General features: G+C 45.0%; 1 protein-coding gene across 1 annotated transcript; it reads right to left on the bottom strand.

Moving 5' to 3' along the window:
- Positions 1–15,856: 15,856 nt before the first annotated feature.
- Positions 15,857–17,829, bottom strand: LOC138842992 (proteoglycan 4-like). The gene is made up of 3 exons (XM_051831470.2): positions 17,469–17,829; positions 16,906–16,976; positions 15,857–16,722 (listed from the first exon to the last, which is right to left on the bottom strand). The coding sequence occupies exons 1-3, from the start codon at positions 17,695–17,697 to the stop codon at positions 16,504–16,506; spliced, it is 519 nt and encodes a 172-aa protein (XP_051687430.2). The 5' UTR covers positions 17,698–17,829; the 3' UTR covers positions 15,857–16,503.
- Positions 17,830–26,165: the final 8,336 nt, after the last annotated feature.

The raw sequence follows: 26,165 nt of genomic DNA, 5'->3' as shown, positions 1-26,165 counted from the left end.
CATCCCTCCCCTTTCCCACTCCCTCTCCCCTTCCATTCACATGAGGATTCATTTTCGATTCTCTTTATATACAAAAGATCAGTTTAACATACATTAAGTAAAGATTTCAACAGTTTGCTCCCACACAAACATAAAGTGAAAAATAATAGATGATTTTTTAAATGATGATGAAATCAGATCAGACCTATTGTCATGTTTAATCCCAGTGAGAGTCAAGTTGGGAATTGATAATTTCTTTTTTTTTTTTACAGAAGATCAGTTTAGTGTACATTAAGTAAAGATTTCAATCGTTTGCACCCCCATAGAAACACAAAGTGAAATATACTGTTTGAGTACTCGTTATAGCATTAAGCCTCAGTGTACAGCACATTAAGGACAGAGATCCTACATGAGGAGTAAGTGCACAGTGACTCCTGTTGTTGACTTTACCAATTGACACTCCTGTCTATGGCATCAGTAATCTCCCTATGCTCCAGTCATGAGTTTCCAAGGCTATGGAAGCCTTTTGAGTTCTCCGACTCTTATCTTATTTAGACAAGGTCATAGTCAAAGTGGAGGTTCTCTCCTCCCTTCAGAGAAAGGCACCTCCCTCTTTGAAGACCTGTTCTTTCCACTGGGATCTCACTCACAGAGATCTTTTTGCCAGAGTGTCTTGGCTTTCCATGCCTGAAATACTCTCATGGGCTTTTCAGCCAGATCGGAATGCCTTTAGGGCTGATTCTGAGGCCAGAGTGCTGTTTAGGACATCCGCCATTCTATGAGTCTGCTGAGTATCTCACTTCCCATGTTGGATCACTCTCCCCTCAAAGGAATACAAATCAAGAAGGAAGAAGTCAAACTATCCCTCTTTGCAGACGATATGATTCTGTACTTAGAGGATCCAAAGAACTCTACTAAGAGACTATTGGAACAAATAGAGGAGTTTGGCAAAGTGGCAGGATATAAAATCAATGCACAAAAATCAACAGCCTTTGTATACACAAGCAATGCCATGACTGAGAAAGAACTGCTAAGATCAATCCCATTCACAATAGCTACAAAAACAATCAAATACCTTGGAATAAACTTAACCAAGGACGTTAAAGATCTCTACGATGAAAATTACAAAACCTTAAAGAAAGAAATAGAAGAGGATACCAAAAAATGGAAAAATCTTCCATGCTCATGGATTGGAAGAATCAACATCATCAAAATGTCCATTCTCCCAAAAGCAATTTATAGATTCAATGCAATCCCAATCAAGATACCAAAGACATTCTTCTCAGATCTAGAAAAAATGATGCTGAAATTCATATGGAGGCACAAGAGACCTCGAATAGCTAAAGCAATCTTGTACAACAAAAACAAAGCCAGAGGCATCACAATACCAGACCTCAGGACATACTACAGGGCAGTTGTAATCAAAACAGCATGGTACTGGTACAGAAACAGATGGATAGACCAATGGAACAGAATTGAAACACCAGAAATCAATCCAAACATCTACAGCCAACTTATATTTGATCAAGGATCTAAAACTAATTCCTGGAGCAAGGACAGTCTATTCAATAAATGGTGCTGGGAAAACTGGATTTCCACGTGCAGAAGCATGAAGCAAGACCCCTACCTTACACCTTACACAAAAATCCACTCAACGTGGATTAAAGACCTAAATCTACGTCCTGACACCATGAAGTTATTAGAGAACATTGGAGAAACCCTTCAAGATATTGGCACAGGCAAAGAATTTCTGGAAAAGACCCGGGAGGCACAGGCAGTCAAAGCCAAAATCAACTATTGGGATTGCATCAAATTGAGAAGTTTCTGTACTGCAAAAGAAACAGTCAGGAGAGTGAAGAGACAACCGACAGAATGGGAAAAAATATTTGCAAACTATGCAACAGATAAAGGGTTAATAACCAGAATCTACAAAGAGATCAAGAAACTCCACAACAACAAAACCAACAATCCACTTAAGAGATGGGCCAAGGACCTCAATAGACATTTTTCAAAAGAGGAAATCCAAATGGCCAACAGGCACATGAAAAAATGTTCAAGGTTACTAGCAATCAGGGAAATGCAAATCAAAACCACAATGAGGTTTCACCTCACCCCGGTTAGAATGGCTCACATACAGAAATCTACCAACAACAGATGCTGGCGAGGATGTGGGGAAAAAGGGACACTAACCCACTGTTGGTGGGAATGCAAACTGGTTAAGCCACTATGGAAATCAGTCTGGAGATTCCTCAGAAACCTGAAGATAACCCTACCGTTCGACCCAGCCATCCCACTCCTTGGAATTTACCCAAAGGAATTTAAATTGGCAAACAAAAAAGCGGTCTGCACCCTAATGTTTATTGCAGCACAATTCACAATAGCCAAGACCTGGAACCAACCTAAATGCCCATCAACGGTAGACTGGATAAAGAAATTATGGGATATGTATTCTTTAGAGTACTATACCGCAGTAAGAAACAACGAAATCCAGTCATTTGCAACAAAATGGAGGAATCTGGAACACATCATGCTGAGTGAAATAAGCCAGTCCCAAAGGGACAAATACCATATGTTCTCCCTGATCGGTGACAACTGACTGAACACCAAAAAGGAAACCTGTTGAAGTGAAATGGACACTATGAGAAATGGTGACTTGATCAGCATAGCCCTGACTGCTAATGGACAACTTAATACATTATCCCTCTTAGTATTTTTTTTTGTCTGTTCTACTTAATATGACTGGTTTAATTCTGTAATTATCACACAGTTATTCTTAAGTGTTGAAAATTAACTGAAATGTGATCCCTGTTAAACATAAGAGTGGGAATAAGAGAGGGAAGAGATGTATAATTTGGGGCATGCTCGGGCTGACTTGCCCCAATTGGTAGAGTTGGAAGTAAAGCTTTCAACAGTTTGCACCCCCATAGAAACACAAAGCGAAATATACTGTTTGAGTACTCATTATAGCATTAAGTCTCAATGTACAGCACATTAAGGACAGAGATCCTACATGAGGAGTAAGTGCACAGTGACTCCTGTTGTTGACTTTACCAATTGACACTCCTGTTTATGGCATCAGTAATCTCCCTATGCACCAGTCATGAGTTTCCAAGGCTATGGAAACCTTTTGAGTTCTCCGACTCTTATCTTGTTTAGACAAGGTCATAGTCAAAGTGGAGGTTCTCTCCTCCCTTCAGAGAAAGGTACCTCCTTCTTTGAAGACCTGTTCTTTCCACTGGGATCTCACTCACAGAGATCTTTCATTTAGGTTTTGTTTTGTTTTTTTTTTTTGTTTTTTTTTTTTTTTTTTTTTTTTTTTTGCCAGAGTGTCTTGGCTTTCCATGCCTGAAATACTCTCATGGGCTTTTCAGCCAGATCGGAATGCCTATAGGGCTGATTCTGAGGCCAGAGTGCTGTTTAGGACATCCGCCTTCTATGAGTCTGCTGAGTATCTCACTTCCCATGTTGGATCACTCTCCCCTTTATTTATTCTATCGGTTAGTGTTAGCAGGTACTAGACTTGTTTATGTGCTCCCTTTGACTCTTAGTCCTTTCATTATGATCAATTGTGAACTGAAATTGATCACTTGGAATATTGAGATGGCATTGGTACATGCCACGTTGATGGGATTAAATTGGAGTCCCCTGGTATGTTTCTACCTCTACCATTTGGGGCAAGTCAGCTTGAGCATGTCCCAAATTGTACATCTCTTCCCTCTCTTATTCCTACTCTTATGTTTAACAGGGATCACATTTCAGTTAAATTTCAACACTTAAGAATAACTGTGTATTAATTACAGAATTAAACCAGTCATATTAAGTAGAACAGACAAAAAAACTACTAAGAGGGATAATGTATTAAGTTGTCCATTAACAGTCAGGGCTATGCTGATCAAGTCACCGTTTCCCATAGTGTCCATTTCACTTCAACAGGTTTCCTTTTTGGTGTTCAGTCAGTTGTCACCAATCAGGGAGAACATATGGTGTTTGTCCCTTTGGGACTGGCTTATTTCACTCAGCATGATGTATTCCAGATTCCTCCATTTTGTTGCAAATGACTGGATTTCATTGTTTCTTACTGCGGTATAGTATTCTAAAGAGTACATATCCCATAATTTCTTTATCCAGTCTACCGTTGATGGGCATTTAGGTTGGTTCCAGGTCTTGGCTATTGTGAATTGTGCTGCAATAAACATTAGGGTGCAGACCGCATTTTTTTTGCAAATTTAAATTCCTTTGGGTAAATTCCAAGGAGTGGGATGGCTGGGTCGAATGGTAGGGTTATATTCAGGTTTCTGAGGAATCTCCAGACTGACTTCCATAGTGGCTTAACCAGTTTGCATTCCCACCAACAGTGGGTTAGTGTCCCTTTTTCCCCACATCCTCGCCAGCATCTGTTGTTGGTAGATTTCTGTATGTGAGCCATTCTAACCGGGGTGAGGTGAAACCTCATTGTGGTTTTGATTTGCATTTCCCTGATTGCTAATGACCTTGAACATTTTTTTCATGTGCCTGTTGGCCATTTGGATTTCCTCCTTTGAAAAATGTTTATTGAGGTCCTTGGCCCATCTCTTAAGTGGGTTGTTGGTTTTGTTTTTGTGGAGTTTCTTGATCTCTATGTAGATTCTGGTTATTAACCCTTTATCTGTTGCATAGTTTGCAAATATTTTTTCCCATTCTGTCGGTTGTCTCTTCACTCTCCTGACTGTTTCTTTTGCAGTACAGAAACTTCTCAATTTGATGCAATCCCAATAGTTGATTTTGGCTTTGACTGCCTGTGCCTCCCGGGTCTTTTCCAGAAATTCTTTGCCTTGCCAATATATTGAAGGGTTTCTCCAATGTTCTCTAATAACTTAATGGTGTCAGGTCATAGATTTAGGTCTTTAATCCATGTTGAGTGGATTTTTGTGTAAGGTGTAAGGTAGGGGTCTTGCTTCATGATTCTGCACGTGGAAATCCAATTTTCCCAGCACCATTTATTGAATAGACTGTCCTTGCTCCAGGAATTAGTTTTAGATCCTTGATCAAATATAAGTTGGCTGTAGATGTTTGGGTTGATTTCTGGTGTTTCAATTCTGTTCCATTGGTCTATCCATCTGTTTCTGTACCAGTACCATGCTGTTTTGATTACAACTGCCCTGTAGTATGTCCTGAAATCTGGTATTGTGATGCCTCTGGCTTTGTTTTTGTTGTACAAGATTGCTTTAGCTATTCGAGGTCTCTTGTGCCTCCATATAAATTTCAGCACCATTTTTTCCAGGTCTGAGAAGAAGGTCTTCGGTATCTTGATTGGGATTGCATTGAATCTATAAGTTGCTTTTGGGAGAATGGACATTTTGATGATGTTGATTCTTCCAATCCATGAGCATGGAAGATTTTTCCATTTTTTGGTATCCTCTTCTATTTCTTTCTTTAAGATTTTGTAATTCTGATCGTAGAGATCTTTAACGTCCTTGGTTAAGTTTATTCCAAGGTATTGGATTGTTTTTGTAGCTATTGTGAATGGGATTGATCTTAGAAGTTCTTCCTCCGCCATGGGATTGTCTGTGTATACAAAGGCTGTTGATTTTTGTGCATTGATTTTATACCCTGCTACTTTGACAAACTCTTCTATGAGTTCCAATAGTCTCTTAGTAGAGTTCTTTGGGTCCCCTAAAGAATCATGTCATCTGCAAAGAGGGATAGTTTGACTTCTGCCTTCCCAATTTGTATCCCTTTAATTTCTTTTTCTTGCCTAATAGCTCTGGCTAGAACCTCCAGAACTATGTTAAATAGCAGTGGTGAGAGTGGGCATCCCTGTCTGGTACCAGATCTCAGTGGAAATGCTTCCAACTTTTCCCCATTCAATAGGATGTTGGCTGTGGGTTTTTCATAGATTGCTTTGATTGTATTAAGGAATGTTCCTTCCAAACCCAGTTTGCTTAGGGTTTTCATCATGAACGGGTGTTGTAGTTTATCGAATGCTTTCTCTGCATCTATTGAGATAATCATATGGTTTTTCTTCTGCAGTCTGTTAATGTGGTGTATCACATTGATTGTCTTGCGCACATTAAACCATCCCTGCATACCAGGGATAAATCCCCCTTGGTCTGGGTGGATGATCTTTCTGATGTGTTGTTGCATTCTATTGGCGAGAATTTTATTGAGGATTTTTGCATCTATGTTCATCAGGGATATTGGTCTGTAATTCTCTTTCAGTGCTGCATCTTTCTCTGGCTTAGGAATTAAGGTGATGCTGGCTTCATAGAAAGAATTTGGGAGGATTCCCTCTTCTTCGATTGTTCTGAATAGTTTGAGAAGAATTGGAGTTAGTTCTTCTTTAAATGTCTGGTAGAATTCAGCAGTGAATGCATCTGGTCCTGGGCTTTTGTTTGTTGGGAGGGCCTTTATTACTGTTTCAATTTCTTTCTCAGTTATGGGTCTGTTTAGGTTTTCGATGTCTTCCTGGTTCAATTTAGGTAGGTTGCATGTGTCCAGGAATCTATCCATTTCTGATAGGTTTCCCTGTTTGCTGGCATACAAGTCCTTGTAGTAATTTCTGATGATTCTTTTTATTTCCGTGGTGTCTGTTGTTACATTTCCTTTTTCATCTCTGATTTTATTGATTTGGGTCTTTTCTTTTTTTAGTTAGTTGGGCCAATGGGGTGTCACTTTTGTTTATTTTTTCAAAAAACCAGCTCCTCGTTTGCCTGATTTTTTGTAAGTTTTTTTTGGATTCAATCCTGTTGATTTCTTCTCTGATTTTAATTATTTCTCTTCTCCTACTAGATTTGGGTCTGGTTTGCTGTAGGTTTTCTAGATCCTTGAGGTGAATTGAAAGCTCATCTATTTGGTGCCTTTCCAATTTCTTCATGTAGGCACCTATTGATATGAACTTTCCTCTTAACACTGCTTTTGCTGTATCCCATAAGTTTTGGTATGTTGTGCTGTTATCCTCATTTACTTCCAGAAAATTTGTGATTTCTCTTTTAATTTCTTCTATGACCCATTGTTCATTCAGGAGCATGTTGTTCAATCTCCATGTGTTTGCGTATGCTCTAGGGATTCCTGAGTTGCTAATTTCCAACTTCATTCCTTTATGGTCTGAGAAGCTGCATGGTATGATTCTAATTCTTTTGAATTTGCTGAGACTTGCTTTATGGCCTAGTATGTGGTCAATCCTAGAGAAGGTTCCATGTACTGCTGAGAAGAATGTAAAATCTTTAGCTGTAGGATTGAAAGTTCTGTATATATCAGCAATCACCCGAGACTCTTGCTATGAGCTGTCTAGGCTATGGAAGCCCCTTGGCTGCTCCACTTCTGATCCAGCTCCATGCCAATGCTTCTGGGGAAACAGTGGGAGATGGCCCATGCGCTTGGTTTCCTGCCAGCCATGTGAAAGATCTGGAGGAAGCTCCTGGCTTGTGGTTTCAGGCTGCCCCAGTCCTGGCTATTACAGTCATCTGAGGGGACTGAACCAGTGGATAGATCTCCCTATCATCCCCCACTCCCCATCACTCTGCCTTTCAAGTATATAAATCTTTAAAAATAAACAAATCATACTGTTCACTGGGTCTTGGTATATTCAGGTTTTCCTGTCTTGTCATTTCCGTACTTTTCTCATCATCTCAAAGGGAAACACCATACTCCTTGTCAGAGAACCTCATTCTCTCCACCTGCCTTGCCTTGGTAACCCTTATCTACCTCCTGTCTCTGTGGATTTATTTTCACTTCTGGCCATATCATGGAGATAGAGGGTCACTTTTATGTCTGTTTTCTTTCAATAAGCAAAATATATCCAAGGTTCATCCATATTGTAGCATATATCCTCACCTGATCCTTTTATGGCTGAGTAATATCTACTGTGTGAATGAAACATATTAATACTTTTCATTTATCACATGCTGGGTAAATGGGTCACTTACACATTTGGCTACTATGTATACTGACACTCTGAACTTTTCTGAGGAAGTGTCAAACTTTTAAGGGAGGGGCCGGCACTGTGGCTCACTTGGTTAATCTTCCACCTGCAGTGCCGGCATGCCATATGGGCGCCGGTTCTATTCCTGGCTGCTCCTCTTCCAGTCCAGCTCTCTGCTGTGGCCCAGGAAGGCAGTGGAGGATGGCTCAAGTGCTTGGGCCCCTGCACCCATGTGGGAGACCAGGAAGAAGCACCTGGCTCCTGGCTTTGGATAGGCACAGTTCCAGCTGTAGCAGTATTTGGGGAGTGAACCAATGAAAGGAAGACCTTTCTCTCTGTCTCTCTCTTACTTTCTGTAACTCTACCTGTCAAATAAAGAAAACAAATTAAAAAAAAACTTGTGAGGGATTTGCAGAATAAAGTGTGATGTTTAAATTCCACAACATTACTAGCTATACTTTTTAAAAACGGATTACAGCCATACCAGTGTTCATCTTCTCAGAGATACTTTGTGCATGACAATTCATTCTGGAGGCCCTTGCATGTCTTTGTCTTTGCCTTCCAACTTACTAGGATGTGAATTTCTACTAGTGCAGTTCATTGAACTCCATGTATATTTTTGCATCCTATGATGTGTCAGCGATAGAGGCATGAGAGATATTCCAGCTGCTGATTGACTCCTGTGAAGTACTTTCTACAACTGTAAGATCACAGCTGGGAACTGGGTTCCCAATCCAAGTTTTCCCCATGTGTGGAATGAGCCCAACGACTTGGACCCTCACTGCTGCCTCCCAATATTCATAGGAGCAGGAAGCTGGAAACAGGAGACAGAGCTAGGGAATCAAATTGAACCATTTCTTTGTTGGATATTGATGTCCTGTTTGCTTTATGACTTGGCCAAACACCCATGCATATTTTGATTATTCTTGTTCCAAATGTTTAGGCAATTTGGGGACACAATTCATATATTCTTGCTGTCCCTGTCTCATATCCCTGTCTCTCTGGACTCTTTATGAATATGTGTTATGCTTGATAGTGTCCCACAGGTCTCTGAAACTATTGTTTGCTTATTATTCATTGGACTGGGCCATCTGCAGGGTCTGATCCACAGGATCGGTGTTTCTTTTGCCTGTTCAAAATCCTATTGTATGAGGAGTTTGTCCTGCAACGTTTAAGCCTTAGCGCTCAATGTCTGTGTGGGAGGCTTTCTGTGGAAATAAGGTGTTCACAGGTAGAGTCAGGGATGATGAGCTCATCCTGTGTCAGAGTGGGCCCTGATCCATTGCTGTTGTCCTTCCATTCCAGGCAAATGTGGATGTGGAAGGAAGAAGACTCTGATGGCACAGGCAGAGGCTGGGAAGTTGCAGCTGCAAAGCAACAACCCAAGATGCAGCAAGTGCCAGAAACTAGGAAGAGCCCATGGAGGACCCTACGCTGGAGCCTTCAGATAGAGCAGGGAGCAGCAGGCCTCTGACATCAGGCCCTGCCCTCCAGAACTGTGAGCAACCTTCCTTTAAAGCCAGGCAGATGGCAGTAAGTAGCTATGGTGACTGGAGGAAGCTGGTACAGGCCCCTGCAGGGGGTTCTCAGTTGTTCTTTTCAATTCCAGAAACTTGTGTCACTCCTCTCATAAGATATATTCCCTTCCTGTTATTTCCTATCCTGTGAAACACTTCTCTTGATGTTTGTAGTGCTTAACACATAGATTCCTTCACTAATTTGAGTATAGTGTGAACACCGAGTGCTCTGGGCCTAGTGAGTTCCATGTCTGTACTTCCTCAGAGGTAGTGTCAGCTGGCTGCAGTCTTTTCTTGGTGATTCTGCTTGTGTTGGGAGATCCTGATCCTGAGCACTCCCAGGGTCAGTGCTTCCTGTGGAGGCCCCCCTGGACTCAGAACAAGTTGTGACAACAAGAGTGACATTTGCCAGACAAGGTCCCAGAGTCTGATTGCCCAGGCTGTACATTGGTGCCTTCTTCCCAGCCCATGGGTAGATTCTAGTACCCCAGGAGGAGCAAGAGGTTTGGCATTAGTCCTTGTGTATGTGAGAAGTCCAGCACCTCGAGGCTCTCTCATCAGAGAAGGGTGCACCTGTGCATTTCTAGATTCCCAGGAGTGTGCCAGAGCTTCCTGAGTCCCCTACAGACACTCATGACTTAGCTCTCCTGCAATATTGTTGGGTTAGTTTGTCCTTTATCTAATGGAGTTGTTAACTACTTAGAGTATCCACAAAGTTAAGCAGTGGCTGTGATAGTTTTGAGAGTTTTGCTGGGGACCATTGTACTTATCACCTTGGACAAGCTCAAGGTCAGGTCAAGTTCAGCCTAGAAAGTGGGTTCTTCCCAAAGGCAGCAGACTCCTCAGAGAGTGCTCATTCTCTATGAATAAGGCTTTGGGGAAGCCACAGACTGATTGTGCTCCCGGCAGTGGCTGCCCACTGCTGGTTTTCACCATGAACGTGGGCTTCCGTTTTCTGTGTTCCTGTGGAACTGCAGAGCAGCAGGTTGTACTTGGGACAGGGAGACTGCCACCAACCCCCTGTTCTTCCTGAGAGTCAGCTGTGCTTTGTTTTTCTGTGCTCGGTACTGCCTGGGTTCCTGCAGACGTTGGGTTAGTTTCCAGGATTCTTGAAATGCTAATGGCTTTTTGGCCCTTTTCCCTTTTGTGCTGGATGGGCTTGCTGCCCCTGCACCTTTGGGCATGTGGTCTTCAGGCCATCTGCTCCATGCTTCCTGGCCTGCATACTCCTCCACATGGTGGCTAGTGGTGTTCAGTATGAATCCAGATTTCTCTGTCTTTTTTAGATAGGGCCCTCACTCTCCTATGCATTTCTCCCACTGAATCAAAAGATTAAAAACTTACAAAATGTTAATGGTGACTGTTTTTACCTGGTTTCTCACTGATTTATTGGAGGGCAGAATTGGAGGGCTTTCAGCTGCTGTTTACTATACAGTCATCTACTTCTCCTTTTTGTGGCAATTGTAAGGATATAGCACATAACTGACTACCCTTGGGAGCTTGTGACTGTCAGAATATGCTGTAAATTCTCTCTCAGAGTGAAGGGCCCGAGTGCTCAGGCGAAGAAGATATTTAGGTGTGTGTGGAGCTGCTAAAGGGCTGTGGACTCCCTCAGACAATGACAGAGGACATGGGTCCCATGTTGAGATGTCATGGTCCCAGCCTAACTTGGAAGTGCAGAGGCTAAAGTGGATGAGAGCATCAGTGAGGCTGAGGGCACAGTGAAGAACCTAAGCAGCTACGTCCTGTGCAAGATCTTGAGGAGAGCAAAGGAGGTGGAGGAGGGGGAGAGAAGGGGCTGGGAGGGGCAGGACAGGGGTCACTGGCCCATGGGGTTGAGTCATGGCTTCTCCCATTCTGCCTTTCTCCAGTGCCTTCCACGACCAGTGAAGATGTCTTTGATCTCTGTCTTCATTGCTCTCTTCAGAGGTTCCATCAGCTTTGGACAGCTCTATAGGCTAGATGAGTTGGTGAGTGTTCTGCTCTCTTTGGCAGCTCCTTTGTTTTCAGAAACACACAGGTGATTCTGTAGAAATAGACCCTAAAAATCCTTCAGCCCCATCAGGATTTCACCAGCTTTACACGCACGTGTGTGTGTGTGTGTGTGTGTGTGTGTGTGTTGCTGTATGAAATACATCAGCTCAGTAATACGGTGCTAGAAAAAGAAGATCCATGTAGGAAATGGCATACTAAGAAGGTAGCTGGAGGAAGGAGAGACATTTGTATTGACAACCATGCACACAGCAAGAATAGTTCTAAGTAGCACAAAGACAGGTGGATAAATGTGTGTAGTATCGTCCCCTGAATAATAGAGTAGTTATGTCCCCTAGCAATTCCACTGCTGGTGATATGAGGAAATTTAGAATTCAAGGACAGTGGGATTTAAAGATACACCTAAAATATATACTTTGTCAATAGAAGGTAGTTTAAGTTCCAGACATTTTTGTAATAAAACAAACACTTAGTACTTTCCTCAATAACTAAGGATCTTGGCAATTTGGCCATGTCAATGGAGTCTTCCAGTTTGTATTTTTTAAAAGATAGATAGGTAGATAAATATATTTATTTCTTTATTTAAAAGGCAGAGTTAGAGAATGAGAGAGAGAATCCAGTCTCCCATCCACTGGTTCACTCCTGAAATGGCCACAATGGCTGGAATTGTGCCTTTCTGAAGCCAGGAGCTTCTTCCATGTCTCCCATGTGGGTGCAGGGGCCCGAGTACCAGAACTGTCATCTGCTGCCTTCCCAGGTGCAAAAGCAGGGAGCTGCATTGGAAATAGAACAGCCAGATGTTGAACCAGTGCCCGTAGGGGATGCCAGCACCACATGTGGCAGCTTTCCTCACTATGCCACAGTGCCAGCTCAGTTCTTCCACTTCTTTACTGAAGAAAAATGGGTCACCTTCACAGATATTGGAAGAGGCAGGTTTTCAGCACAGCACCCGATGCTGCTTGGGACATGCACATCCCTTGTCAGAGTGCCTGGGGTTGAGTTCCTGTCCCACTTCTGATTAATTTTCTTCTGATGTGTACCCTGGGAGGCAGCAGGTGGTACTGGGTGCTGTTGGTTGACTGTGATTCAGGTAAGAGACCCAGAGTGCCTTCATGTCTGCTGACTGTGGCTTGGCTACAACTGGGCTGCTGTGGATATTTGCAGGGTGAACCTGCAAAAGAGATGCATCTTGATCTCTGTCTAAAGATTTTATTTATTTGTCTGAGAGGCACAGTAATATTAAGGGGTGGGGGGTGATCCTGAGATACTCCATCCACTGGAGATGCTCCATCTATTGGTTCCCTTCCCAAATGGTCACACTGGTGAGAGCTGGGCTGATCTGAAGCCATGAGCCAGGATCTTAGGACCTCTCCTTCCTTCCTCTTTCAAATAGGAATGGGATGGGAATAGCAATGGGAGCAGCAGAGCTCAGGCAGCAGCTGTTTGTACTGCAGAGACTGTTAGTAGCCCCAGTTGACGTGTGGGACACTGAGGCCCAGAGCCACCAAGTACCTATCTCATGGTGGGGGTCTGGAATCCAAACTCTTATCTGTCAGCTGAACTTGTAACTGCACCCTCCTGTCAGTGAGGTGGGAGGGAGGAGGAACTGATGGCAGTGTTGCTGGCAAAGCCTCGACACAAAGGAGCTGCTCAGGGATGACAGCTTCCTTGTGGTGTGGCCCTTGTTGTCTGCTGTCAGGTTGTTTCCTGTGTGTCTGGGGAGCAGTGTTTGTCCCCTGGTAGAGATGAGTTTGGACAAATGTGCAGAGGTGCAAAACTGTTCAGGACGATGGACAGAATCGAGTGCTAAGGGCTGAGCTAAGACCTCCTTGTGTCTTGCTGGTGAAGCCAGGCCCTTGCTTTTCTGGGTGGTGCTTTGTTTTTGACATGTCCCCATGTCTGTACCCAGGATCATTCAGTGCGGTTGTCCAAGGCTTAAAGCATTCAGTCCTTAGGTCTTTATTCCAGGCACTGGAAAATAGGGAGTATGAGAGAGAAGGTTGAATCCTCTGAGCACAGTAGTAATTCCTGTGAGTAGGATGCATGTGCAGTGATAAGGAATTCAGGGAGTGGCTCCTGAGAGGTCCAGCCTTGGTCTTGATAGATATTTGCCCTGAAGGTGGTTTGGTGAATGGGCATCCCAATGGCAAGGAAAAGATCACAATGTGAAACCAGGTGAGAAAACTTCAGACTCCTTGGGGAGGAAATGAGAGAAAAGCTGAATTTACCTTGTTGCAGAAAGAATTTAAGTCCATGTGTCAGTTTACTCATAATATGCATTTTCCATGACCTTTTGAAGTCCCTTCATAAAGGAACTGCCGGAAGTAGCTCGTATGGACATCTTTCCTTAGTGTGGTGTGTTTATTGCCATCAGTGAACCTGTACTGATACTTTATTATTCACTAAAGGCCACAGTTTATTCAAATTCCTTAGCTGTACCCACATGTCTGTTTTCTGTACCAACACTACATCCAGAATTTAGTCTCAGACTCTTCATGTTTTTCTTATAGAATCCATTTACTACTTTGAAAGTTAGACACACCCACTCACATGCACACTGACACACACACACACACACAGTGAGAGAGAGAGAGAGAATGTGATCTCAAGACCTTCTATCTGCTAATTCACTTCGCAAATACAAAGGTGGGGCTGGGCCTGACTGAAGCCAGAATCTCCATCCTGTGCTCCCACATGAATGACAGGAACCCAAGCACTGAGGTCATCACCTGGGCCTCCCAGGGTGCACATGTGCAGGAAGCTGGATCAGAAGCAATGGTGGGACTCTATCTCAGGAAATCCAATATGGAATGGGGGCTTCCCAAGCAGATGGCAAATCTATTGTACTGCAATGCCTATCTCCTTAGACCTGACTTGATTATGATGAGATTGATGTCTTGAGAAGTCCAGGCCACAGATTGATAATATGTACCAGCACTGGCATGTATGTGGGACTTGGTATTTCCTAGAGATTTCCAGGTTATGCAGCATGGTTTGGGGTTTGATTTGTGTGAGAGAGAGCAAGAAGGAAGACGACAGCATTCCAGGCATGTGGGAAGTGGGCCATAGGAAGGAAGATCTGAGTATGGCTGTTTCCATCTCTTTCTGCAGCTCTCCTAACAAATAAAATGAAAATAAGTTTTTAAAAACTTTGTTAGCTCTTCTTTTAGAAAAGATTGCCCCCTCCCTGGAGTTTTCTCCTCTCTAGCATGTGCACATTGTGCCCCCAGCAGTTGACCTATTACAGTCTGTGTTCCCTACCTACATTTGAGCCCCAGCAGAGGCCTGTGCTCAGTTAAGCTGGGATTCTCTGCATCTGACAGTCAAGGCAATTTCTGAAGGTGTGTTTTGCAAGTGACCTCACTTTTCTGTAGGATACAAGATGAGTTGGTGAATTCAGGTGTTCAGCTTTTGTCTTGTGGCATGGCTGGGAGTGACTATTGATATGCTTTGTACTTGTGGGTTAAAAGATATAAATCAATTAATCCTTTTTTGGAAAATGGAACTCTAACTTAGCTTGTTTCCCCTGCAAATAGTCTCTTTGCTTCCCCTTTCCAGATCTGAATGGAAGAGCAACAAGGAGGACATCTCCGCATGTTGACAATCAGATCACCCGGGAATCAGTGACATCCTAGAGTTACGGTTGTCCTTGGTTATTGTGGGGCGATGAGTTTTCTTCCTCTGTTCTTCGTGGCCTGTGAGCTTCGATGCCAGATGTGTGCTTTCTGGCTGAGCTGTGAGTGTAGATTTCCCTAAGGGACCAGGTGTGAATGTGTAGAGTGTAGACTGCTGGTGTGTGTGAGGGGAGATCCAGCCAATTGCAGCTCAGAGAGGAGGTGAGAAGTGGTGGCTGCCACAGCAAGAATGACCCTTCCTGTCTCCTCCCTTCCTGGGTTCATTGATCCTGGGCCCCATCCCTTAAGTTCAGCCATAGCTTTTTTTTTCCTTCGTTTAGAGATTTATTCATATATTGAAAAGTCTGAGTTACAGAGAGAGAGAAGGAGAGGCAGGGAAAGAGAATTCTTCCATCCACTGGTTCACTCTCCAGTTGGCTCCTAAGGCTGGAGCTCTACTGATCCAATGCCAGAAGCCAGAGGCTTCTTCCAGGTGTCCCATGTGTGTAGAGGGGCCCAAGGACTTGGGCCATCTTCTACTGTTTTCCCAGGCCATAGCAGAGAGGTGGATCAGAAGTAGAGCTCCCAGGATTTGAACCAGTACCCATATGGGATGCCAGCACTGCAGGCCGCAGCTTCACCCACTATGCCGGCACAGGGGCCGGCCCATCAGCCACAGCTTTTCTGCTCAGGAGGAGTCATTATGGCCTTTGGCTCCTTCTACTCCCTAGCCCCCAACCCTCCAGCCCCTGTTTCTTGCACCACAGGAACATTTTCCCATAGGATCTGACCTCCTGTCAGCACTCACACAAGCCAGCATTTCTCACACTGGATCTACAGAGCATAGACACAAAAAACAGAACGAGTATGGTGTTTAATATTAAATAAGAATCTTGTGTGGTGAGGAGCCAGCTGGAGGCCATGAAAGGAGCTGCCTGGGAGCAGAGTTGTGCCATGTCCTGGAGGGGAGGGAGGAAGGGTCACGCGGGAGGGTCTATATCCATAGGTGCTGGGAAACTGGGTATGAAGATGCAAGGAAAGATGGGAAGGCCAGGCATAAAACTGCCCCTGGGACCAGCAGGAGGAAAACAGAGGGCAGGAGACGTGGTTGACCTTTCCATGGACTATGCTGGAAACTAGGGGCTGAAGGGTCCATGGCCTCCTCTGGAGGGGGAGTATAGGTTGGTGTTGTGTCCATGGGCTCCTCTGGAGGAGGAGCCTATGGGATTGTGGTATCCATTGGTTCCTCCCTTGGTGGAGTGTAGGAGGGTGTGGTGTCCAGGCACTACACTGGAGGAGGAGCCTATGGCATTGTGGTATCCATTGGTTCCTCCTTTGGTGGAGCTTAGGAGGTTGTGGTGTCCAGGGACTCCTCCCATGGGGGAGCACAGGAGGGTGTGGGTCAATAGGCTCCTCCCATGGTGGAATGTTGGGAGTGTGATATCCCTGGGCTCTTCCCGTGGTGGAACATGGGGAGGTGTGGATCCGCCCAAGATGTTTCTTATGGGGGCGTGGTGTCCATCAGTTCTGGTGGCTCATATGGCGGTGTGGTGTCCATCAGTTCTGGTGGCTCATATGGCGGTGTGGTGTCCATCAGTTCTGGTGGCTCATATGGCGGTGTGGTGTCCATCAGTTCTGGTGGCTCATATGGGGGCGTGGTGTCCATGGGCTCCTCCTCCCGAGGTGGAGTGTATGGAGGAGTAGTGTCCATGGCTTCTTCCTGTAGGGGAGCAGAGAGGGATGAGTTGTTTATAGCTCTCTCCTTTCAGGGAACATATGGGGGTGATGTGTCCCTTGATACCCCCCCATTGGGGAGTATAGGGGGAGAGATGTCCATGGCTTCCTCCTGTGGAGGAGTATCAGGGGGTAAAGTGTCCATATCCTGGATAATTGGATGATGTACTTTGCAGGTTTGCTTCCTCCGCCTTCCATTGCCGGTTCGTCTGGTAGGATCAGGCGTGCTCAGTACAGGTCCTAGAAAGGAAAAGGCAGGAAGGATGTGAACTGCTGTGCACCTGGGTGACCTCAGCATCACCTCCCAAAGTGCTTTTGCTTTCTGTTACAAATGTATTATGTGTAAAGGTTGAGTTGGGGAGTGAGAAAACCAAAAGAGAGCTTCCATCTTCTGACTTGACCCTGAAATGGCCACCACAACTGGCAAGGTAGCTGGCCAGACAGGGGCCTGGCACTTCACCAGTGCCTTCCAAAATGGCCACGTACTTGAGCCATGTTCTACTGCCTTCCCAGGTACATTAGCAGGCAGCTGGGTTGGAAGTGCAGCAGCTGGGACTCAACCCAGCACTCCTTTGGGATGCTGGTGTTGCAGGCAGTGGCTGAGCCCACTGCACCACAGCACTGCACACACACGTGCTCCCCACACTTCTACCACACCTCCCCTACAAGGCTTTCAGATTTCCATGATGATCAGGTTACCTAGCCTAGGGGGTGGTTGCATCCTGGCCTTACCGATGTTCACTCTGTTGGAGCACACGCGTTGTCGAGTCTGAAGCCCGCAGAGAGTGGTCAGCAGTGCCACGATGGCCCTGAGTTTTCTTATCATCAGACTGGATTGTCTGACTTTTGGTCTGTAAGACCTATGGTATTTTGCCCGTGGACCAACTGGTCCAGGGCCAGAGGCGGGAGTGTGACCCCGACCTGGGCCTGGGGGCCCCTTAGGTCGGTGGTCAGCCCCCATTGCTGGGGCAGGTGAGGGGGGCAAAATTTGCTCCCCAAAGTGTTTGAAAAGAAGCTGGTGAGTCTCTATACTATGAAGACTTCCCAAAGCACTTTTGGCTGCTATCGCTCCGAAGGGCTAAGGCCAAAATGCCACATCTGCAGAACCTTAGTGGTCACAGAATGGGCACGTGTCACAGAACCTGCTGCTAGGGGTGCGCATCATAGAGAGCAGGGCCTGGAGATGGGTGTGTCCAGGACCCAGGCTAGGGGTGGAGTTTGCCAAGATGGCCTTAGGAGTGGCACATTGTGCAGCTGACATGGGAGGAAGTGACCCCAGCAAAGGCTGCCGATCCCCTCTGGACTCTTGTGTCCCTCCAGGCTCCTACTGAGGGCAGAGGGTGTCTGTATTGAGCATCATGAGCTGTTGGTAGTGCAGTGGCCCCCTCAGTGCTTTTCCAGGGCCTAGAGCCCTCAGGGCACTGGGCAGGACCCATTGCCCGATCCCTGACCCTCAGGTGGGTGAGTGCTAGGAGCGGTCTCTTGGCAAGCAGGTCCTGTAGGCTATGGCCGCATTGGTGTCACCCAGTGTGGGTCCTCCTTCCCTTGTCCTGGAAACACTGAGGAGAGAGCCCTCAGGGCAGAAATGCATGTGCCCCTCAGAGCCTGAGGTGCTGGCAGCATAGTTTTGGGCCAGGTAGGCTGGGAGAGACATGCTGACCATATAACTGAGATTCCATTCCTGCGAGTTCTCTGGGGAAACGCCAAGTTGGATTTCCACAAAGACCTGTTTATCAATCTGTTGCTGCTCCATTCCCAGATCTAGATCCTGAGGTGACCCAACTTCATCCTCTTATTTAAAAAAATTTTTTTTAAATTTCTTTGAAAGACAGAATTAGAGAGAGAATGATCCTCCATCTGCCAGTTCTCTCCCCATGTTGCCACCACAGTCAGGGCAGGTCAGGAGAAAGCCAGGAGCTTCCTCCATGTCTCTCACATGTACAGGGGTGCAGGGACTTGGGCCATCCTCTGATGCTTTCTCAGGCACATTAGCAGGGAGCTGCAAGTGCCTCAGGGTGTGGGATCGCACATTGCACCATGATGCCGGCCCACATCCAGCTTTCCTAGAGCGTGTCTTTGTGTTTCAGTTGTTCTGGGCATAGCACTGTGGGTCCTGTTGCTTTTCCCATCTGATTAGAGTCCCTTTTCTTCCTGTTCGGCAGAGTAATGAAACCTTAGGGCCGCACGATTCTTTGACCCTCTGCTCTGTTGTGACTGTTCCCCTTGGTGTGACCTTTGTACAAATGGAGCCTCACCCTCTGAGTCTGTGCTTTCTGTTTTGGGTTCTGCAGATGTCATTTAGAGAATTTAAGGGCGAAAACACAGCCAGCAGTGATTTAAATCCTTAACGTTTCTCCTGCTCTTCATTACTCCTGATGTACCAGACTTCCTGTGGGCAGGATTTCACTTTAGCCTGAAGAATTCCATCCACTTGGTGCTGTTTTGATAGCAAGTGGTCTTCTGATGACTGCTCTTAGTATTCCTTCTTGTCCATCACCCCTCCTTTTTCTGCATAGGGGGCTGAGATCCTTCAGGGTGTCTTGGTTCCCTGGAGATTCCTGGGGAGGTCTTTTCTTTCCACACTTGGAGGACAGGGTTCTAGTATCCTGTGGACTTTGTGTTTTCTGATGAGAAGTCAAACCCTCTCATGTGGGTATTCCCTCATTGGGAGCGTGTCATTGGCTCTGATTTCAAGATTTCTCCTTTTATGTGCATTGCTCACATGTCCCTGTAATGCTTCTGAGCTACTTGGATTGTATTCCTAAAAGGGCGATCTTCCTGGTCATTGGATTCTTTATGGATTTTGTTGTTCACTGCCCCCCCCATTCCCCTCCCCATTTCAGGCTCCCAAACATTAGGACTCTTGCTCTGGTTCACACATCTCTGAGGCTCCATTCATTTAGCTTCCAGCTTCTTCCCTTCTCTTTGTTCTTCAACTTGTACCTTTCTGTTGATTGGCATGTAATCTGATCCTTCCTCATTTTCTACACTCTGGTCCTGATTCCATCCATTGCATTTTGATATGAATGTTGTACGTTCAGGCCTGACATTTCCAGCTTGTGTTTTTCATGTAATTCTTTTTCTGCTCAGAACATTTTCTTCCCATTAATTTCCAGAGCATTTGCCTTTCCTTCTTTGGAAATGGTTAGAGGAGATGCTGTCCCTAGTCATTCCTCTATGAGGACAGGTTCAGAGCCAATCGGTGGTCTTTTTCTTTGAGAGCTGATCAGACTGTCCTAGTCATCTCTATGTTTTGTTGTGTACTGCTCCGTGGTATTCTGGACAGTGTGGGAGACTAAAAGCTCTCAGGAGGATGCTCATTTTCCTTCTCCGTTGCTTTGTGAAGCAAACCACATAGCGCACATCTAACTGATCTTGGTGTTTTGGCTCATGTCCTACAGTGGTGCCCCTTTGTGCATTTTTCAACTCATTTTCATGGAGCTGTGTCCACTGAGACCTTGTCTCCTCAGAGGTCACCTGGAAGTCAATTGCTTGGTTTCTTGGGGGCTCAGTTCAGCAGTCTTTCTTCCTCTGGGGCGTGGCCTGTGTAGGTGCAGTCAGAGGGATCTCACATCTTGTGCTGATTCATCTGCAGACTATTTGTCCCCTGCAGCTCTCTGATGTGCACAGTTCTCCTGACCTATGCAAGTGCTGCTCTTCCATGTTCTTCTCAGTGGTGTTTACCCTCATGCCGTGGTCCAGATCCACCGACAAGAATACCTGTGAGGTGAGATTGTTTGAGAAAAGATCGCTGGAGACTTTCCTCCTCTTCCTTGGAGAATGCCATTGTTTCTAATTTGTTTGAGCAGAAATAGAGTAATTTCCAAGGTTTTCCCTTCGCTACTGCAGAGAGAAAGGACAGCTTTGTCAGTGAAGGGAGAGGAACAAAACAAATGGGTATAACATTCCTATTCCCCATCAGTTTCAGGTTGACTGCAGCCCCGGTCAGGAAGACCCTCCCTTTATCTCCATGACAGGCTGGCCTGTCAGCCTGGTGGGTCCGTGGTTCTTTGGCCTCTGTGTTCTCCGTGCACAGCTGAGTTTGCCAGCCATGGAGAGAACCCCAGGGGAGGGCCAAGTGTGTCCACATTTCAGTCATGTCCATGTTCCCTATCGTGACTGGTTTGTAATCTCTGGAGTTAGTGATGACTGTGCTTAATGGAGAATAGAAATGATCAACCCTGACACTCCTCAAGGCAGCACAGAAGTTGATATTGAGCATGAGCCTGTCCCAGTGTCATTCCTTGCCCCTTTGAATGCATTGGGCTGATCCCTGCAGGCTCCCCTTCCCCATGGATGCATCTCAGTTTTTTCTCTCTGCAGTTAGCCCTGATGTGTCGCAGGAGAGTGTACAGTTCATATGTAGTCATCCAGGGGAAGGAGCTGTGACTGGACAGACATGGAGCAGCCCTTACTGTGTATAAATGATGGCTGGCAACAGGAAAGGAGTCAGCTGGTTGGGGGGATAACAGGAGCTTCAACTATGTTACTGTTGCATGTGAATTGTTTCCCATTTAAATAATGGATCAATTGAGCCAACAAAAACCTTATTCTTGCTAATCATTGATCAGCCATAGGATTGAGGTGATCCATAAAAGAGAAATGATAGCTGGACATGTTCACCCTCATTTTAGACCTGGTACATCGTAATTGCTGAGTAAGGCTGCTGATTACCCAACTTTGTGGAACCATGATTCTAAATCGTTTTGGTAAAGCAAGTGGTAATTCATTTCCTGAATTCCTTCAGAGTGGATATTAGTAACACTTTTCTTACAGATGTTAATTATTTGAAAGGCAGAGATACAGAGAGAGAAGGAAAGAGACTTTCCATCCTCCAGTTCACCCCTGGATGGCTGCAATGGCTGGGGTTTGGCCAGGCTGAAGCCCAGAGCCAGGAGCTTCATCCTGGTCTGCCATGTGGGTGCAGGGGCCCAAGTACCTGAGCTGTCTTCTGCTGCTTTTCCCAGGCCATTCACAGGAAACTGTATCAGAAGTGCAGCAGCCATGACTCAAACCATATGTGATGCAGACCCTACCATGTGGAGGCTTTACTTTTTATGCCAAAGTACTATCAGCTATTAATAACTTTTGTACAAGAAATACAAATAGGAATGAGCATGAAGAGAAAATAATCACTCAGTTTGGGCCATCTAGGAAGCCAGAAAATAGTTTGATTAGGACAATGTAACAAAGAGTTATTAAGTTACAATAGAAGAGTAACTCTCTTGTATAGAGAATTCCAATAGGTGTCCTAGGGCTCGGGAAGAGCACCTAAGGAAGTAAACATTTGTAGGGGTCCCACTCCCCAAGGATGAGCTTCAGAACTCACAGGTTGCAGTTGATCCCAGCAGACAGTGGGCAAGTGTTTGTATGACTGAGTGCAGATTTGGTGCACTCTCACTGGGCTGAAGACAGCCATCTGAGGTCTGTCTCCCTCTCTCCTCAACTCTGTCTCCCTGCACACACCTCATGTGTGTTTTCCTTTGGTTTTTCTAAAAGATGTATTTGTTTGTTTGAAAGAGTTACATGGAGGGAGGAGAGACAGAGAGAGGTGGAAAGAGGAGAGAGGGGGGGAGAGAGAGAGAGAGAAAGGGTGAGAGAGTGAAAGTTAGAGAGAGAAAGGTTGAGAGAGGGAGAGAGAAGGAGAGAGAGGGAGAGGGAGAGGGAGAGGGAGAGGGAGAGGGAGAGGGAGAGGGAGAGGGAGAGGGAGAGGGAGAGGGAGAGGGAGAGGGAGAGGGAGAGGGAGAGTCTTCCAGGCACTGGTTCACTCCCCAGTTGGCTGCCATGGCCGGAGCTACACCAATGCAAAGCAATGACCATGAGCCAGGATCCTGGTGCTTTTTCTGGGTCTCCCACATTGTTGCAGAAGCTCAACAACTTGGGCCTTCTTCCACTGCTTTCTCAAGCTATAGCAGAGGGCTGGATCAGAATTGGAGCAGCCAGGACTTGAACCAGCATGCATATGGGATGCCGGTACTGCAGGCAGTGGCATTTTACCAGCTACGCCACAGCACCAGCCCCTTTCCTATGGGTTTTGATTCAGTCCTGTGTTTTGAACACGAATGGATTTAAGTATTTCAAACTCTCTCTGAGGTTGATATTATTATTACGACCATGTATGTCACAGGTAATGGAAGATAAGTCTAAGGTGGCAAAGAGAAACCTCTGGTGACTGATCTTCAGGCTTGGACTGTGGGACTTTGGACAAGCGAGGGAAAGCCCCTGTGTGCTTTATTTCCTCACTTGTGCAGGATGGTGGACAAAAGAGACAATGTGTAGTTGTGGTGGTTCCTGGGTGTGGCTCAGACTGGGGCTGTCACGGTGTGCTAGAAATGTGGAGAGAGTGATAGAGAGGAGGCCAGGTGATGCTGGGAGGGTGTGAAGGGATCAAGGATGACTTGGGGAGTCAACAGTACAGGGTTGACCTCTGGGAATTAGCAGAGTCCAGGGTTCGGTGGGGGAAGCTCTATGTCAGAGGAGGGGTGGCCCTGGCCTCTTTCTCCACCCCTAACTCATACTTGCCTACATCTCCCAGCTCATCACCCAGCTTGGCCAGAGTGGGCACTAAGGAGAGCATGGCATGGGGTGGATTCAGTTCAGCCTCTCACAAGTGGGTGTGCTGGGTGCTCCCTCTATCTCAGGTGGGGCCTGGGGCAAAGCCTGGTCACAAGGCCCGGCAAGCAGACTCCTTCAGAGTGACTTTGCTTTGGAGGTGACCTGGAGGTTCTCAGTAATGACTTCCATGGTGATAGGTTCAACTCAGACACCTGATCCTGTGAGTGGGGCTGACTCAGGCAGATATAGGGGGAGTTTGCAGGATGCAATAATCATGTGTGGATGAAGAGTATTTTCTTGAGTCTCTTGGTTCTTTGTGACCTGATTAGAAAATGTCATCACCTGTGTCCTCCTGGGGGAATGTTGTCCACATGTATGTGGATCAGCATCCACTGTGTCTGAGATATGTTTTATAATGTCTGTATAATACATTGTGCAGTGCACTGTGATGTGTTCTGAGAGGTGCATAGTGATGGAGCAGTGGTCAAGTGATGCCAGTGACCCAGAGATACACCATGAGATACAGTCATATCTGGTGCTATGTTAATATACAGTGACAGATAATAGTGACATACAGAGACAGGTAGAGTGGTATACAGTGTCAAAGCAATATTCAGTGACATATGGTGATGTACAGTGACAAATATAGGTGTATAGTGATATAGAGTGACAGATACAGTAATACATAGAGCAGATATGGTAATGCATAGTGGCAGATGTAGTGATGTGTAGTGATATAGTGATACATAAGGACAGATATGGTGATATACAGTGACAGTGATACACAGAGACAGAGTGATATACAGTGAAATCATATGTATGGTGAGAGATATGGTGATAAACAGATACGACCAATATAGCCCTATACTGACATATTGTGATAGTGATATATAGTAGTTGGTGGAGTACAGTGTGGAAGATGTTGATACAGTAGTGTAGTGCCACAGTGATATTTTAGAGTGACATAGTAAAAGACACAGATATCGGTGTATCCATGGGTGATGTGTGAGTGTTGGTGTGTGGTGTGTCATGCACAACATTCCTTGTTGCTCTGTTCTTGCACGTTTTGGCACAGAGTTCTCTTACACCTGAGAGTGTCCATCAGGAATAAGGATTGGCTGTCTTTGGGGATGACTAATTCTCTAGGTGGTGTGGAGGGATCTGTCATGCATCTCAGTTTTTGCTGTGGTTTATAGCAAATGCTCTATGATGTCTCCTTTCCATTTAAATGGCTCCTGTTAAAGTCAGTAATTAGAGAATTTTTTGTTGAAGTGTCCCATGAGTTGTTTGCTAAAGGGTGAGGTACAATAAAGCGGTGTGACTTTTAAGATGAAAGATTTCAGTGTCACTTGTTAGTTATTTAAGAAAATTATAAGGCATTCAGCCATAACTCGTGTCAACAGCTTCAGGAGGTCACTGACATCATTACATGAGAGTGCTAATTGTTAAATTAACAACAGGAAACACTGTACACTAACTCTCATGCAGGTCTGCTGTCCTCAATAAGTTGAATTATGCGAGTTAACTGTAAAACTACTTCTTCAATAGTTTGTGTCTGTGTGTTTGTGTGTGTACGTGCAAATTGTTGAAATCTTTTACTTAGTAGAGTATTGGTCTTCTGTGTACAATGTTTTTTTTATCTTATTTTTTTATGTTTTTTTAAAACTTTTATTTAATGAATATAAATTTCCAAAGTACATCTTATGGATTACAGTGGCTTCCCCCCCATAACTTCCCTTCCACCCACAACCCACCCCTTTCCTGCTCCCTCTCCCCTTCCATTCACATCAAGATTCATTTTCAATTCTCTTTATATACAGAAGTTCAGTTTAGTATATATCTATTATGTAAAGATTTCAACAGCTTGCACCCACATAGCAACACAAAGTGAAAAATTCTGTATCAGTACTAGTTATAGCATGAAATCACAATGTACAGCACATTAGGGACAGCGATCCTACATGAGGAGTAAGTGCACAGTGACTTCTTTTGTTGACTTAACAAATTGACACACTTGTTTATGGCATCAGCAGTCACCCTAGGCTCTTGTCATGAGTTGCCATAGCTATGGAATCCTTTTGAGTTCACCGACTCTTATATTTAGACAAGGTCATAGTCAAAGTGGAAGTTCTCTCCTCCCTTCAGTGAAAGGTACCTCCTTCTTTGATTGCCCGTTCTTTCTACTGGGATCTCACTTGCAGAGATCTTTCATTTAGTTCCTTTTTTTTTTTTTTGACAGAGTCTTGGCTTTCCATGCCTGAAATACTCTCCTGTGCTTTTCAGCTGGATCCAAATGCCCTAAGGGCTGATTCTGGGGCCAGAGTGCTGTTTAGGACATCTGCCATTCTATGAGTCTGCTGTGTATGCCGCTTCCCATGTTGGATCATTCTCTCCCTTTTTTGTTCTATTGGTTAGTATTTTCAGACACTAGTCTTGTTTATGTGATCCCTTTCACTCTTAGTCCTATCATTATGATAAATTGTGAACAGAAATTGATCAAATGGACTAGTGGGATGGCATTGGTACATGCCACTTTGATGGGATTGAATTGGAGTCCCCTGGTATGTTTCTAACTCTACCATTTGGGGCAAGTCAACTTGAGCATGTCCCAAATTGTACATCTCTTCCCTCTCTTATTCCCACTGTTATATTTAACAGGGTTCACTTTTCAGTTAAGTTTCAACACTTAAGAATAACTGTGTATTAATTGCAGAATTAAACCAATAGTATAAAGTAGAACAGACAAAAAAATACTAAGAGGGATAACGTATTAAGTTGTTCATCAACAGTCAGGTCAAGGGCTGATCAAGTCACTGTTTCTCATAGTGTCCATTTCACTTCACCAGGTTTTCTTTTTGGTGCTCGTTATTTGTC

The sequence above is a fragment of the Oryctolagus cuniculus genome, chromosome 21 (assembly GCF_964237555.1).
Source record: "Oryctolagus cuniculus chromosome 21, mOryCun1.1, whole genome shotgun sequence".
NCBI lineage: Eukaryota > Metazoa > Chordata > Mammalia > Lagomorpha > Leporidae > Oryctolagus > Oryctolagus cuniculus.
Note: the sequence above shows the minus strand (reverse complement) of the source record. Positions and strands in the feature narration are given on the sequence as shown.

Excerpts from the sequence above, each read along its gene's own strand:
- LOC138842992 (XM_051831470.2), bottom strand. The coding sequence starts at position 17,697 with ATGGGGGCTGACCACCGACCTAAGGGGCCCCCAGGCCCAGGTCGGGGT. Across the intron at positions 16,977-17,468 it reads CTCCAACAGAGTGAACATCG|GACCTGTACTGAGCACGCCT; the intron begins GTAAGGCCAGGA and ends TTTCCTTTCTAG. Across the intron at positions 16,723-16,905 it reads GGAGGAAGCAAACCTGCAAA|GAAGAAGCCATGGACACTAC; the intron begins GTACATCATCCA and ends GCTCCCCTACAG.